The following is a 14,834-nucleotide window of genomic DNA, read 5'->3' as shown; positions in this document are numbered from 1 at the left end:
TCTCTTTCTCTCTTTATATATGTATATAAAGTCTCTCTAATATGACTCTCTTTATAATATATATAAAGAGAGAAAGAGAGAGAGACGTTATATATATTTATATAGTTTACCTGATATATATATAGTTAAAAAGTTTTTAAAAAATAAAGTCATCGGCGCAACTAAATACATAAAAACAAATCAGAAGAACAGTTTAATACTCCCCTGGAGGTATTGATGAAACCTGTCGGGGTAAAATAGTCACTATTCTTTCATATTTGATGCTGGTAGTGACCATTATCATCTATATAAAGCACCGCTATAAACCTCGGTCACGAGGGTAAACAGCACTGCGTCTTTCGATAACCTTTGAGAAGACGAGATTTGAGTCACGTAGCATCAAAAAATATATGGGCCTATTTTTGCACTTAAATCAACGTAAATAATCTCTAGCCACAGTGTGTCAATTGTAATTAAAATCGTGTGAGATGGTGTTTATGTGGAAATGTATTAAAATTAAATAAGTGATTACTTTTGGGGAAACTACCAGAAAAATTGCATTCGACACCGAGAGTGCGTGTATCATTTGCAATTGGGAGCGAAAAATATTCAAATAAAAAGTGCATGTACCACGATATTAACACAGAATTAATAAGTAATTGTTGCATTTAAGTGATATGAAACGTTGATCATGAATACGTGAGTCATTCGATAACCACATGTATATCATCTTTATTACATGCAAAAATTGACATTGTAAGCGTAAAGAAATGTTTAACTTAAAAACGCAGCAAACCTTTGTCGATTCCATTGTAATTTGTATCTAGAAAATCAATAACATGGTACGTGAATAGTATTTTAGAATTACCCAGGGTGTTTCCCAAAAACTAATGACTAAATTGGCAAAATATATATTATCTGACAACCAAGTAACTCTATCTGTATCAAAAGGAATTGACTATAAAGCTGGCTCTAAGACCCCATTCCCACAGATTTGAGATCGATCTATCCCTGTGGGGAGTCTCACTAGATTACTGTCAGCTTAGCCGGCTTAAGCGTCTGTCCCGCCTAGTAAAAGCTGTAAGGGGGTAATTAACTGTCGTGCGCGCTCGGCTGACCGCAATTTAGCGTGAACCCCCAGGGAGTTAGGTCGATCCGGATGGATCGATCTAAATCTCTGGGAATGCACTCTATGAGCCTCATCTCTAATCTTGAATCTGATTTTTTTGTAAATAAAAATGTATTTACTTGACGAGCTCGAGGTCTTCGCAGGGTTAACCAACTTTGGGAAGTTTGATATCCTCGATTAGATATTTGGTAGAGAAGAGAAACGTCACTCTGTCAGTACATTTCATATAACATTTATTTCTTTTCAACCTAAATATTTTGCGTACGAATAAAGTGTCATAGCCAAAAGTCGGAAATCCTTCGATAGTCGGAAAAGCTCATCTCTGTACACTGTCCAAAAATTATTTACAATAAACCCACATTTTCCCTATTATGTCCCCGAAAATAAACAGCCACTCAAACTTACCACGCAGGTTGCAAAAGGGGCATTCCTATAGTACGTCTATTGACCCTCCACTACTAGGCAGTACGTACTATTCCTGATCACACTGACCCTGCAATTTTTTTGGTGAAAGTGATGGAAAACGAGACGTGGAGAGTTAAGATGAAACTGTGTAGGGATACATACAACGGAAGGTCTTTACAGTGAATTTTTGTAACCGTGTATCGCTAAAAAAAAGTTCAACTGATGGGACAGCAACAGGTACACTGAAAACATAGGGTCATCAAATTGACTACCTTGGGATCATCACATGAGTATACCTGAAACAATGACCCAGGTAGCCAAACTGTGTATTTGCTGACCTTGCAGGATCATCATATCCAACCTGATGATTACCCTTGGTAGTCATTTGATTACTTGGGTTGTCGAATTAGGTTGATTCATTAATGAGGTTTGGGAGGGGGTGAAGCGTGCTTGTAACTTTCCTTTACCATTGGCCTGCATGCAATTAGTGTGTTTAAGGGTGCTGCACTATTGTGTACTGTTGCTTAATAAATGTAGTGGCACAGGAAAGCTGAAACAAGTTTTTATATGAATAATAAACTTTTATTTGCATAATTAACATCTGTCATTTCAATACAAGTTAAACTTCTTTACAAAATACTTTTTGACATCATTACCTTTATGCTTTGCAATTCGATCACAACTATAACCTGTATCAAATTTTTTTAGTGATCTGCATTGTACATATCATTTAATTTGTTAACATTATCAAAGCATTTTTAGTTCAATAGATTTATAAAAATAATGTAACCAATTTACTTTCATTTTTAAATGATCAACATTTTGTTCAGATATGGGAAAATATCAAAAAGCAATTTTAAATGTCTGATTTGCTCCATTCTAAGATTCTGAACATAGTGAGGGGTTGAATCTGACAAACAGACCAAAATGACCGTCTATTTATCTAGAGACATATCTGTGAATATCTGTAGAAAATCAATCTGTCGCCCTGGTAGAGGGTACAAAAACAGCCTTTACTTCAACAAAAGTAATCTTATCAAGTTAATTTTTGAACTTAATCTATATCAAACCTCTGAATCAGTCCTGCAAGTTTCAAAACAAAATATGACATGGTTTTCATTTTATTTGTATAATAGTAGGTAAAGTATGCTGAAAAAAAAAAAAAGCTTTACTTTTGGAAAAATGGTCCAATCAGGTTGATTTTCCAACTTGAGCTGAATTTAATGAATATTCATCAGTTCTGTAAGTTTGAAGACAAAAGGTAAAATAGTTTTCATTTTATTTGTAAAATGGTGGATATAATATGCTGAAAAAAACAAAAAAAAGCATAACAATCGGAAAAAATGGTCCAATCAGGCTGATTTTCAAACTTGACCTGAATTTAATGAATATTCATCAGTTCTGTAAGTTTGAAAACAAAAGGTAAAACCGTTTTCATTTTATTTGTATAACAATGAAAGCGCACGGTGACAAGACCGACGACAGACACAATATGTACAAGCTCATCTGTCTGTGCATACAGAGAGCATTCACATCAAGAAGACCTAAATATGGTGGACCTACAAGAAAGGAAGACCGTGTATTCCCTAAATATCTCTCAATGAATGTCAGTGAATGTCATTGAGAGACCATTTAAGGATTACGCGGTCTTCCTTTCATGTAGGTCCGCCATATTTAGGTCTCGGCCTTGCTAGACCTTGGCTCTTCTCGATGTGAATGTTCTCACAGATGAGCTCAGAAAGAATGCTCTATATTGTTTTCTGTTTTTTTACAGTGTACCTCTTGTTTCCATAAGTAACTATCTAGCTAAAAGCGATAATTATAGGGTATCACAGCTGACACCTCTGTGGTCACAGTCTGTTTAGACAGGGGATAACACCCCATGCTGCAATGAATCACCAAACTATTTTGTCTGTTGATACCTCAGTGAGCTGACATTCATTTTGTTTAAGCAAGGACGTTGAAAATTCAATTTATGTTCTTGGTTCGAGTAACACAATCCATTTATAAAAGAGGGACAACGTTATAAAAAGTAACCAGTTAAGCTGTTAAAAAGTGTAACTTTTGAAACATTCCATTTTTTTCTGAGCTGAACTGTAATCACCAACCATGGAAAACGAAAGTATATGAAATATCCTGTGTAAACAAATACAACCACGTTTTACAAAACAAATTACTTTACTACACTCTTTATCTTTACACATGTAAAGCCAGGGCGACTTCCCCTAGCTTCAAATGACAAGGATTCTGAAATGACATTTTGTACTGGCTGTGGATTAGCCATTTTATGACATTTTACACCACCTCCACAGGTTTTAACTTGCCGATGAAGGTACTTAATACACTGCCTTGTCTATGAACTACACAGTCTTCCAAGTTTACAGATGTCTCTGTCAATTTGGTAATGCTACTATATGAAAACACAGTGGCGGACAATGCGCTGGTGGCTCTGTGGTTGTCTGCGATATCCTCCATAAGCATTCTTAGTTAGCGCTTTCAAATCACTTTCAACATCCATATCTAGTCTAGTTGACTGCTACATGTACTATGCAATGCCTATCAAAACCCTCTCAGAGCAACATGCTCATATTCAGTGTATATCCACATGGATGGTGTCAATGTTTATTTTAAAAATATCATTGCATTACTCAAGGGCAAAAGACTGAGATTTTCTTCCAGCCAGTCTATACATACACACAATCTCTTGGTTCAGTCTTATAGTTCAGTCTAAATATACAGATATCAACCCAAGTATATTAGAACATATGATCCACTTATAGTATAATATCAGCCGTCCTGTTGTATGAAAGGATTTGGTATGGCCTCCATCCCATCAGCGGGACATATTAAAACTACAGATGTCCCCCTACACACCACTAAGCCTAGATGGCGATTGTCTTCTGTCAACTTGAAAGGGTCATCTGGGTCTGAAAAGCATAAATAAAATGTAAACTAGAGGGCACCCAAATAAAAGCTGTAGAATACCTCTACTGAACTTATTAAGAAAAACCATCTGCATCACCAAAAAAGTTCTTGTTACAGCCATCAAACATATTTTCAAAACATTTTGTTGCATTTTCCATACCTATAAAGTGGCTTTAAACAAAAATAAAAGGTTTTGGTAAGATGTTTTATGTCTTTCCTTGGTTTTGGTAAGATGTTTTATGTCTTTCCTTTCTGTCCATTTCACCTGATTTGCTCATGAAAACTCTCCAGACATTTTCTCCAAAAGCTTTCTTTATATTTCTAGGGAATGGGTCATATTCATATTTACTGTCTGTACCAATTATGATTTCAAATATTGTTGTAACAGTTGCTTTTTTAAAATATCAATTAAATTTAATGGTATTTTACATGGTACATGTATATTCAAATGTATAACAGCAAAACCTAACCTAATTTGATACAGAAAATTGTCCTTTATGCCTGTTAAAAATCTTGGTGATCCAAATATTTTCATTCATTATACAACATGCTGTCCTTACCTCTGAGGTATTCTGTTGTGCCATCCAATACTAAATTAAGAAGAGGATCAAACCCTTTCAGAATTCCACTGGCTGAAAAATATAATAAAGGATTTATCTCACATAAAAAGTAAGGCAAAGAACTACATTATGTTTACCATTATGTATTATTTCTAAGGTGGAAGGAGAAAAGAATTTTTTATTACAAAATTAAGATGAAAGCATCTTAATGTTGACTAAATAAACTAGTAATTAATTTATTATAAATTTATCATTAAATAATTAATGACATGTGCCTAAAAGATATACACAAAAAAACATGCAGAAACATAGCATATGGCTTTTGGATTTGAGAGGCTATTCTTCTGCTACACTGACTGTATCACCTATCCTCGTTCACATATTTACCAGATAGCCAACAGACCAGAAGCAGACACCTCTGTAAAAACCAGTCCACCGAGTATCACATACTAGTACTTAATATTACACCCAGAGGTCAAGTTTTGCCAGAGTGAAGTGTACAATGTATCACGATCTTAGCAACCCTGTTGATGCATATAGCTTAGCATGAAATTCATGCGTTAGCACTCCTTTTGGCGATTCTGATATGTACTATCTGGCTTCACAGTAATGTACGTGTTGAGGAGATGAGATAAAAAATAAAAATATGAGAGCTGTTACACCGCGGCTGGTTTGGCAACCGGTTTTCATTTCCAACTTTTTGAGGCCTTTGCTTTCATGCGTTAGCACAGACAGTACATATCAGATTCGTCAATAGGAGTGCTAACGCATGAATTTTCGTGCTACATGTAGCTGTGCTGAAATTTCAGCCATAAAAATACAGATTGCACAACAGATTCACAGCCCTGTACCTCAAAAAATATCTACATGTTAAGCTATATTGGAATTGCACCATCAAACTTACCTTCTCGTCCTCCACTGAACTTTACTCTGATGGGTTTTTCTAAATACTTGCTCAAATCTAATATGCTTTCCTTTTTCTTCTTCTCCCTCTGATCCCCTTGACCCTGCCCTTGCTGGAGAGAAAACGTGTAACATGTTGTTAAATTATGTACCCACATATTATAACAAACAGAAATCGACTGGTGACAACACAATAATTTGGGTAAGTGGTGGTATAATCATGCCCATATATACAAAACTAATACTGCCGTTCTGACAGGAATGGTAGTCCTAGGAATGAAAGTCCGGGGTCCCATATGATTAGTACAGGTTAGGGTTAGTAGAAGTATTGGGGTTAGTATATGAGACGAATGTCACCCGTGAAAAGTAATGGGGAACGGACTAGCAGGCTACCATTCCTGTCACAACGGGAGTACTGTCAAATATCACCGATTTGTCGAGACCCAGCTTCACTGGAACCGGTTGGTTATTGGTTTTGGTATTAAACTTTGAACTTCAGGGACACACCATTAAGTATAATTAGCTTTTCAAACATTTAATCTTGACAATTATCCTCACACTAACAAACCGCAGTACTAATATGAACAGAACACACGCGGTATCGCCACAAAACAAAAAACGTGGGACTCACGCACCTGCGCCATCTTTGTATTCTCGTGAAAAGATGCGAGATATTGAGAGATGTCAACAATGTCTTCCTCGTTCCAGTCGTTTGGGGTGAAAGCTACTAGAAATGTGGTTGTTGTTGTAATTTACCTTCTTTGTCTCAGCAATCAGGTATCATTCGTGTTAAATATGACTGTTAACTCTAACTTTACAATATACTTTACAAAAACAATGTTGAGTTTTTTGCTGAAATCTTGCCTCAGGTTTCAGCTTTACTAGTACATGTACACTGTTCATGGTACGTCATTAGTCATTATATTTTCATTGTACAAGTACATGTACGTGGACATGTACTGGCAACTTGCAAAACCGAAACTAGGGGAAAGCTTCGGGGTTTTAATGGATAAATGAAATGTTTCCGGCGTTGTTGGATGATTAGAAATGAGGTGCGCGGAGGAGCCGGGATACCAGTAAAACACCTCTACAACATGTACATTGGGACACTGTACATTGGGACATGCATGCTGTCTTCAAATAGATCTATTTATAAAGTTAAACATATCAGTTAGTTGTTTCCTGCTCATTGAAATGGAAATTATGCAGTAATAAGTTGGTTAGCCTTCATCAAAGTACAATGTACAAGATATAATTAATTTTTCTTGGTGAAGTATTTAATTTTAAAATATTTAAATTTGTAGGTTCAAGCAGATCTAGGACTACTGTATGCACAGAATGATAAAGACTCAACATCTTCAGGCTTATTTTGTGTTGCATACAATCCTGGTTTTCATGAATTACCTAAGACAAGAGAGGAAGCAGTAAGTTGTGGGCATTTTTTAAAAATTTTATATAATATAATTTTTCATTACTAAATTTTTTGCCTTACTGGAAAAACATTCTTATACAAATCATGCTACCTCTTTAAATGTGTTGGTCAGATATTTTAGCTATTTAATTGGAATTTGGCCAAATGCTCAAATAAGTTATATTACTATTACTATAAAACTTCAAACACTGAGCTTTTAAGCTATATAGTTCACAACAACAGTGGTTGCAAATTGCGTCTGGAAGCAACTGCATCGTTTAAAGCTACAATATGCAGAAGTTTAAATGATACACTTGACCTGCATACATGGATCTGAATAATACATTTCATGTTTGCTAAGAGTTAGCTGTACACTTGAAAATCAGCTTGATCAAAGGTTAAAAGAGAGATTTATTAGGTATGGTCCCAAAGGCTGCAAGTACCTCACTGTATGTGTGACCTTGATATTCCAAATAATATATTTGTTAAAAGCTATATCATATCACCACCACATGAACTCACAGTCTGCATACAACAAAAAGTTTACAGTTATTGTTGATACAGTTGTACCATAGACCTAGAACTGAACATAGAGTCAGTACTATCTGAACACTGTTTTCCTTATGAGCATACCCCCCCCAAACAAACAAATAAATAAATAAATAAATAAATAAATAAATAAAATAATGATGGAGGTGCTAGTTAAAAAGTGCAAATTTGATGGACAGGGTACTTAGTAGGCTTAAGTGGCCTTCGGTTTCATAAAATATTTCCAGTTTGTAACATTTGATTTTTAAGCATATACTATACAAGAGAGAGAGAGAGAGAGAGAGAGAGAGAGAGTGGAAGGGGGAGCTGCTCATTATGAAATGTCTTAGAATCATAGAGACGTACATGATAAATCATTTACTCTTTCAGTTGAGAGAACCTTTTCTTGATTTGATGCCACAAATACTCTGTGAGGATGGCACCTTCCCAAACATGTACAGTAAGTGTGTGGCTGTCCAGAGAGGCAACTGTACATTTAGTGAGAAAGCCAGGATTGTCCAGGGCCATCAAGGTAGGACAGCCCTGGTGGTCAGCAAGGAGCAGAATTTGGTGAGTGACCACCTTTGGGTGTCATCTGATTTGTTTGTATTGTTTTGCATATGGTGCATATACAGATTATTTACAATATACATATTAATGAATTTAAACTAATATGACACAATAAGGGGGACATGGAATGTCCAAACTTTCTGAATGAAAGCAAACAAAGGAGAGTTTGAATAATGTTTCATTGGAAAAACCTTATTTCTATTATACTGGTATTCAATTTATTATCATTATCATTTTGATTTATTGACATGCTTTAACTTTACATTATTCTTTTCATGGATCTTGGTGTTATGATTTTATTGCAGGACCAGCCTTCAGCTGCTAACAAATCTGATTATGATTCCATATCTATAGCAGTTGCTATTATACGTCACAATGATTATGAGCAAATTAAGGTAAGGAAAATAAGTGATATTGGTATGATTTTTAAATTATACTTAATATTGTTTTGTAATGAATTCTTTTTATTTGATATCTCAATAGAGAAAAAGCACAGTGCACTGAAATATTGTAAGTTTCCACACTTCTTTGATAGATTGAGTGTAGAGGTGAAATAGTTTTCACTGTATGCATATGTGCAGGGTGGGAACTGAAATGTTTGTAAAAAGGCATATATGCATGTATCTGCAAGTGTGTGTATTTGTGTGTGAGTATGTGCATGCATGTGCATGTATGTGTGTGTGGCTGGTGGATGTTGGCATAGGTGTGAGATATTATTGCGTCTTTGTCAGAGGGTTTTTTATTTTCTTGCAGACACTAGGGTCCAATTTGAGTGTATGGCTGTATTCCCCAGATGGGCCAAAAGTAGACTACAACATGTTCATCATCTGGACTTTAGCTGTGGGGACATTGGTCATTGGGGCTGAATGGTCAGGAAGAACAAAACACAAACAGTAAGTGCGTGGGTGTGATAGAATTGGAATGGATTGTTAGGGCAGCTTTGGATAATGCAGCAGTGTTTGGTGTGGAAGACTGTTTTACATGTGACAGCAGAGCACCTGTACCTGTCTTACAGTGTTAATGACATATTTTGTAAAGTCTTGAATAAATTGTAACTCTGGTAATAAGTCTTTTTTTTCGTATGTGTTGTCACACTAATCAGAATATTAACTCTCTGAAAAATATGAAGAGTTCGTTTCTGTTAGAATTTGATTTGTATTCCAGACGGAAAAAAAGCCGCAGCAGTGAGGAAGATGTGGAAGGTCAAAGATCTGAGGAGGAGGATGACACGTTTGATCTGTCACCTAAAGTTATCCTGATATTTGTGGTTCTGATGTGTGGTATGATAGTGGCATTGTATTTTCTCTATGACTATCTTGGTAAGTTGCTTGACTGCCACAAAACTAAAAAAAAAAGAAACACGCACACACACACACACACACACACACACACACACACACACACGTTAGTTTGTGATATAAAGGGTAACTGATTATGTTTGAGTAACATTTTGTGTAAAGATTTTTAAAATATAGATTGAACTGATATGAGTAATGGATTAGTAGTTGAAGACAGAAATCACACTCAAGTTTTCTTCAAAGGATGTAGATGCCATACTTTTTAAACAAATATCCTTCTGTATCTAATGCACTGTTCTAACCTATCACAATATATAATGTATATATTGTTCCTAAAGACTTATTTCTGAACTATATTTAATAACTTTCAGTATACGTGCTGATTGGGTTGTTTGTCATAGCTTCATCATGTGGATTGTACTTCTGTTTAGAGGCACTTATGTCTAAGACATCTTTAGGAAATTGTAGGTAAGTGCATGTGTGTGTGTGTGTGTCTTGTGAAGTGTTTTATTCGGAGGTAGAGAACATACCTAGGAAGCTTTTCTAACAGGAAACTAAAACCACTGAAGTTATTAGTTAGTTACACAGTCATGTTTTAGTTTAAATTCGAAATAGTTGATGTTTCAATGAATTTAAGGCCCTGGTCATGCGATAGTGGATAATGATATTGATTATTTGAAGTTTGTTATATTTTTTTCTTTTAGGATTCCACCAAATAATCTCCCTGTATTTAAGTATCAACCAGAGATCCGTGCAATAATACTAGCCATTGCATGTTTAGGACTGGGGATATTCTGGGCCATAGAGAGAAAAGCAAGGTAAACATTACTATTAGCACATTGGTGAAAACCCAAGGTACAAACATCTGCAATGTCTTCTATGTTCATGCAGTATGACATCCAACTCATTGATATGTGGTACTCCATCTAGTAGTATATGTCAACACAAAACTTTTTTGTCCAAGTAAATTTAATAGATAAAGAGTTTATCCATAACTTATCATAATTTGTTTCCTCGAAACACACTTAATCACATAAATGATTCATTTCAAGTTGAAATTCATAGTTTGAGACATTTACTTCTCATCACATAACTGGAATTTTTTCAGCGTTAAACAGAGCACAAATTTGCTAAATTTACTATTTTTGTAGTTATGCTTGGATCTTTCAAGATATCCTTGGGGTTGCCTTTTGCATCAATATGTTGAAAACTGTAAGACTGCCACATTTTATGGTAAGTACTACCTTGCAATCCTCCCAATATATATATCACACCAAACATATTGCACCACTTTTAACTTCTGACCAGCACCTGCTACTCAGTCATGTTTAAAACAGATTTCTGAGCTGCTTCTATAGCTTCACTGATTGCTCATGAAAAACATTCTGACCTCAACAAGATAAAGACCCCCAACCTTTCTCTCCCCTCCCCCTCCCTGGGTCCACACTGTAATCATTTAAGACTAGTTGACATCAGTGTTACTGTAGAACTGGGACCAAATACTAAATACAGTACCTCTAGAGCATTTGAATTAAATAAGTGGTGTAAATGGAATTTTATTGTCACACTGATAATCTTGATATTTACATTCTTGGTATGAAAAATGACTATGATAATCATGATTTTTTTTTAAATTTTAGGGTTGTGTAATTCTGTTGGGGTTATTGTTGCTATATGATGTGTTCTTTGTCTTCATCACTCCTCTTCTGACTAAGGTAAGTCTGTATTTCAATGTATTTGATCAAAGCATTTTCTCAGTGTCTTCTTTTTATATTATTTAATTATGATTTGGATTCAAACCAAAATTGTCTGTCTGTGCCCCTATGTGTGTGTATGTGTGTCTCCCTGCCCGCTCGTGTTTAATAAGTTCTTTTTGTTTTGGGGTAATGACTTAAACCAACTTGTAGCATTTATAGTAATATATGAAGTTGCTATTCTTACTTATGAAAAAGTTATTTCTCTTTCAATTATTTTTCCAGTCAGGGGACAGCATTATGGTAGATGTCGCCACTGGAGGCAGTAGTCGCACAGGAGAGCAGGTCTGTCTCAGCCTGACCAGTATATCAGATTCTATAAAACTCTAACATTGAATGATTAATAATTGCCTAACTACCAGACATTCAAAAACAAGATCAGATAAAGGCAATTCTAACATTATTGCCTCAATTGCTTATTTTAGCTTCCAATGGTTTTGAAGATACCTCACTTGTCTACATCTGAATATACCAACATTTGTCCAGTACTTTCTCCATACTCATTACTTGGGTTTGGAGACATCATTGTACCAGGTATGATGATTATCTGAATGGTTAATTGAGTACATTATCAACATTATTTTTTTGCTACCTTTTTATCATTTTTATAGGTGGTTACCATTAATATTTATCTGTGCATACTAATATGGCACTGAAAGCATTTTTTCACAAGAAAAATGCAACAAGTCATATGAGCATTATATCAGTGCAGTATTTCAAAGTAATGCTTATTTAAGCTATTGACAGAATGTGCATAGGCTATCATAGGTTTCTGGCATTCATCCTGAATGAAACAAAGTTTGGCCAATATGGAATTTGTTATTTTTTGGATGTTACATAATATAGTATCATGGATACAAATAGATGATGGATTAAAACTACCCTGAGCTTCATATATTTTATATTCCAGGACTGCTTGTAGCATACTGTTATGCATTTGATTTGAAAGTCCAAAGCAAAAGAATATATTTTATTTCCACAACTATTGGTAAGTAATTCATATATTTGGTAGGTCTTCAACTTGCCTTCTTAAAACCAAAAAAATTATATTTAAAATTTGTAGTGCAGATATACAGTAGGATAATGATAAATGTCCAGTAGCATGTATAAATCCAAGTCAAGGATGAATAAAGAGGGAAATGTAAATTGTTTTTTATGCCTTTTTAACAAAATTTGTTCACATCTCACTAATTTCAACAAAATTTGTTTTAATTACAATTTTGATTTTCTTTGCAGCTTATGGATTGGGGCTCATCATATGTTTTATGGCTCTGGCATTTATGGAAATTGGCCAACCTGCATTGCTGTACCTTGTACCTTGCACAGTTGGGACAACTGTTGTGATTGGCTGGGCCAGGGGAGAGCTACGTCATCTATGGAAAGGGGATCTGGTGAATAGTCACATGCATTGATATTCTTAACTTCTTTGTGGTTAGTTGCTGTCACCACAGTTTCAAACTGTTCTAGTTTCCACATTTTAACCTACATTCACGCTTTAAACATTGTATTTCATACAGGCTTATCTAAATATCTTTTTTTGTGTCTCTGAATGGCTACTTCTAAGATAATTTTCCAGTGGGATCTGTTGTATTTTGCCACAGCTAACACTTTGTCTGCTCCTACCAAGCTATCACTATAGCAGTTCAACTTTCAACCTGTGCTAAATACCAATCACATAATCCAAAGAATGTTGATTAATGGCTTGTTTGACATTCTGGAGAGAAGATTGATAATTTGCAAATACATAACGAAAGACTCCAGCTTTGCACATCATTTATTACAGCCACTGTTACATATAGATTTTTGGGAAGGGGAGCTACTGCTTTTAATAATAAAGTGGCATATTTAGCCTTTTTTCCTTCTCATACTAGCTTGCATCCCCACCCCCACTTTCCAGTTTATCACATACGTTTTTTTTAGCAACCACTTTGCCTTTTGGTTGTGAATTTAAAACTGTTTGAGTAAATGTTGTTACATAATGGAACAAATGGAGGATTTTTTTGTGTAAAACAGTTTTTGCTTTCATTCATGGGATTTTAATGGTAACTTTTTTTCCTGAATTTGATATTTTCTGTATCATAAATGTATATTTATATATATTTTTGTTTTAAGAAAACAAATGGTGCTCCTCAGAATTCCATTCAAGAACCAGATGGAGAAGGCACTGAGGGAGAATGTCACCAAGATAATCTTAGTGAAGATGAGACCAGAACTCTCTTAAAACACACAGCCTGATAAATTTAAAATGTCAAAATATATTAAAATACAGGGATACATGAAGCTGATAATATGTATATTTCCTTGTACTGCTCACTGACTTTTCTAGTACAAAAGTTTCTTTTTAAGAATATTTCCTGCCATAAATTTTTACCACAAGAACGTTAAAAATGATTATTAAAAATACAAATTAATTGCTGAAATATTAACCACTGAGTAACAATACAAGTAAAAAGATTTTTTGAATCATGTTTTTATTATACTTTCAGTTTGTTAAAAGAGAGAGAACTTTGTCGAAAGAAAATGAAAAATATTTATAATAATCAATTCATAGCCAGTTTTCTAGCATTATTCTGTAGGCTAAAATAAACTTATTTTCTTATATAATAATGTTATATTGTTCAAGCATTTTATGCAGAAGTCTGGATATTTAGGTGTGATATTATGGAATGGCATTATGGTTCTCTTGTGTGCTTTAAATGACCACTATATTACCGTATCCAAGCATGCAAACTATTTACGAAAATGAGTTTGTTACAAGCTATGCACCTTGTTTCATTTTTTGCCACAAATGTTTTTCTTGATTTTGTGCCATATATGTACATCTTACTCCTTCATTTATTGATTCAATTAATTTTCCATCTTGCAAAATGTTCTACTTAAGTTTGTTAGCATGCATTTAAGTTTATCTTTATGCTTTCTTGTAATATACTATGTAATGTCTGAATCATTCGAAAAATGCCAGGTGGTATTACATTTCTAACTGCTATAAATGCTCCTCACGCATTGTTTAGAGATGGGAGGTACATTTTCATGACTATTGTATAAGGATATACAAGCACTGTTTATGTATGAATTAAGGAAGAAGTAAATGTGGTATAAATGTCTGTTAGTTTCTGTTACTGTTAGTTTCTAAGCTGTGCGTATTTAAAATATTTATAGATTACTCGGATACATTTGTAAAAAAAAAAGACCTATATTTGTGTAAAAATGTTGATCAGAAATAAATATGGTTGGGGCAATGTTATCTACATCCTTTATGTTGAGAGGTTGGATTATTGTTAATTTTTGGGGGGAATGACATTAACTTGAAAATAAATGAAATGTCATAAAACTACTTGGGCTTCTCTATTTACTTTCACCATGATTTTAAGT

At 34.6% G+C, this 14,834-nt stretch overlaps 2 protein-coding genes across 4 annotated transcripts; one reads left to right on the top strand and one right to left on the bottom strand.

Annotated features, from left to right (window-relative positions):
* Positions 1-3,672: 3,672 nt before the first annotated feature.
* Positions 3,673-6,699, bottom strand: LOC106177710 (U6 snRNA-associated Sm-like protein LSm7). Of its 2 annotated transcripts, none has more exons than XM_013560567.3 (4): positions 6,537-6,699; positions 5,903-6,014; positions 4,999-5,070; positions 3,673-4,440 (listed from the first exon to the last, which is right to left on the bottom strand). In XM_013560567.3, the coding sequence occupies exons 1-4, from the start codon at positions 6,543-6,545 to the stop codon at positions 4,301-4,303; spliced, it is 333 nt and encodes a 110-aa protein (XP_013416021.1). In that variant the 5' UTR covers positions 6,546-6,699; the 3' UTR covers positions 3,673-4,300. The 2 variants fall into 2 exon arrangements, with proteins under 2 accessions (XP_013416021.1, XP_086860804.1); XM_087004678.1 differs by lacking the exon at positions 6,537-6,699 and adding an exon at positions 6,409-6,429.
* Positions 6,566-14,566, top strand: LOC106150705 (signal peptide peptidase-like 2B). 2 transcript variants are annotated; one of them, XM_087004675.1, is made up of 15 exons: positions 6,566-6,678; positions 7,206-7,325; positions 8,231-8,410; positions 8,716-8,805; positions 9,164-9,303; positions 9,575-9,729; positions 10,080-10,176; positions 10,413-10,526; positions 10,860-10,941; positions 11,349-11,423; positions 11,688-11,747; positions 11,888-11,996; positions 12,373-12,450; positions 12,699-12,853; positions 13,575-14,566. In XM_087004675.1, exons 1-15 carry the CDS (start codon positions 6,583-6,585, stop codon positions 13,695-13,697), a joined length of 1,674 nt encoding a protein of 557 aa, XP_086860801.1. In that variant the 5' UTR covers positions 6,566-6,582; the 3' UTR covers positions 13,698-14,566. The 2 variants fall into 2 exon arrangements, with proteins under 2 accessions (XP_086860801.1, XP_086860803.1); XM_087004677.1 differs by having other exon boundaries at positions 12,699-12,893.
* Positions 14,567-14,834: the final 268 nt, after the last annotated feature.

Source organism: Lingula anatina, chromosome 2, assembly GCF_051362555.1.
Source record: "Lingula anatina isolate TDL-2025a chromosome 2, LinAna3.0, whole genome shotgun sequence".
NCBI lineage: Eukaryota > Metazoa > Brachiopoda > Lingulata > Lingulida > Lingulidae > Lingula > Lingula anatina.
This window is presented reverse-complemented; position numbering and strand designations above follow the sequence as displayed.

What these genes read in the sequence shown, in the direction of transcription:
- LOC106177710 (XM_013560567.3), bottom strand. An exon ending in GTTCAGTGGAGGACGAGAAG is followed by an intron (nt 5,071 to 5,902) that starts GTAAGTTTGATG and finishes TATATTTTTCAG; the next exon opens with CCAGTGGAATTCTGAAAGGG. An exon ending in CACAACAGAATACCTCAGAG is followed by an intron (nt 4,441 to 4,998) that starts GTAAGGACAGCA and finishes TATGCTTTTCAG; the next exon opens with ACCCAGATGACCCTTTCAAG.
- LOC106150705 (XM_087004675.1), top strand. Translation starts at nt 6,583, where the DNA reads ATGTCAACAATGTCTTCCTCGTTCCAGTCGTTTGGGGTGAAAGCTACT. An exon ending in CTAAGACAAGAGAGGAAGCA is followed by an intron (nt 7,326 to 8,230) that starts GTAAGTTGTGGG and finishes TTACTCTTTCAG; the next exon opens with TTGAGAGAACCTTTTCTTGA. An exon ending in TCACTCCTCTTCTGACTAAG is followed by an intron (nt 11,424 to 11,687) that starts GTAAGTCTGTAT and finishes TTATTTTTCCAG; the next exon opens with TCAGGGGACAGCATTATGGT.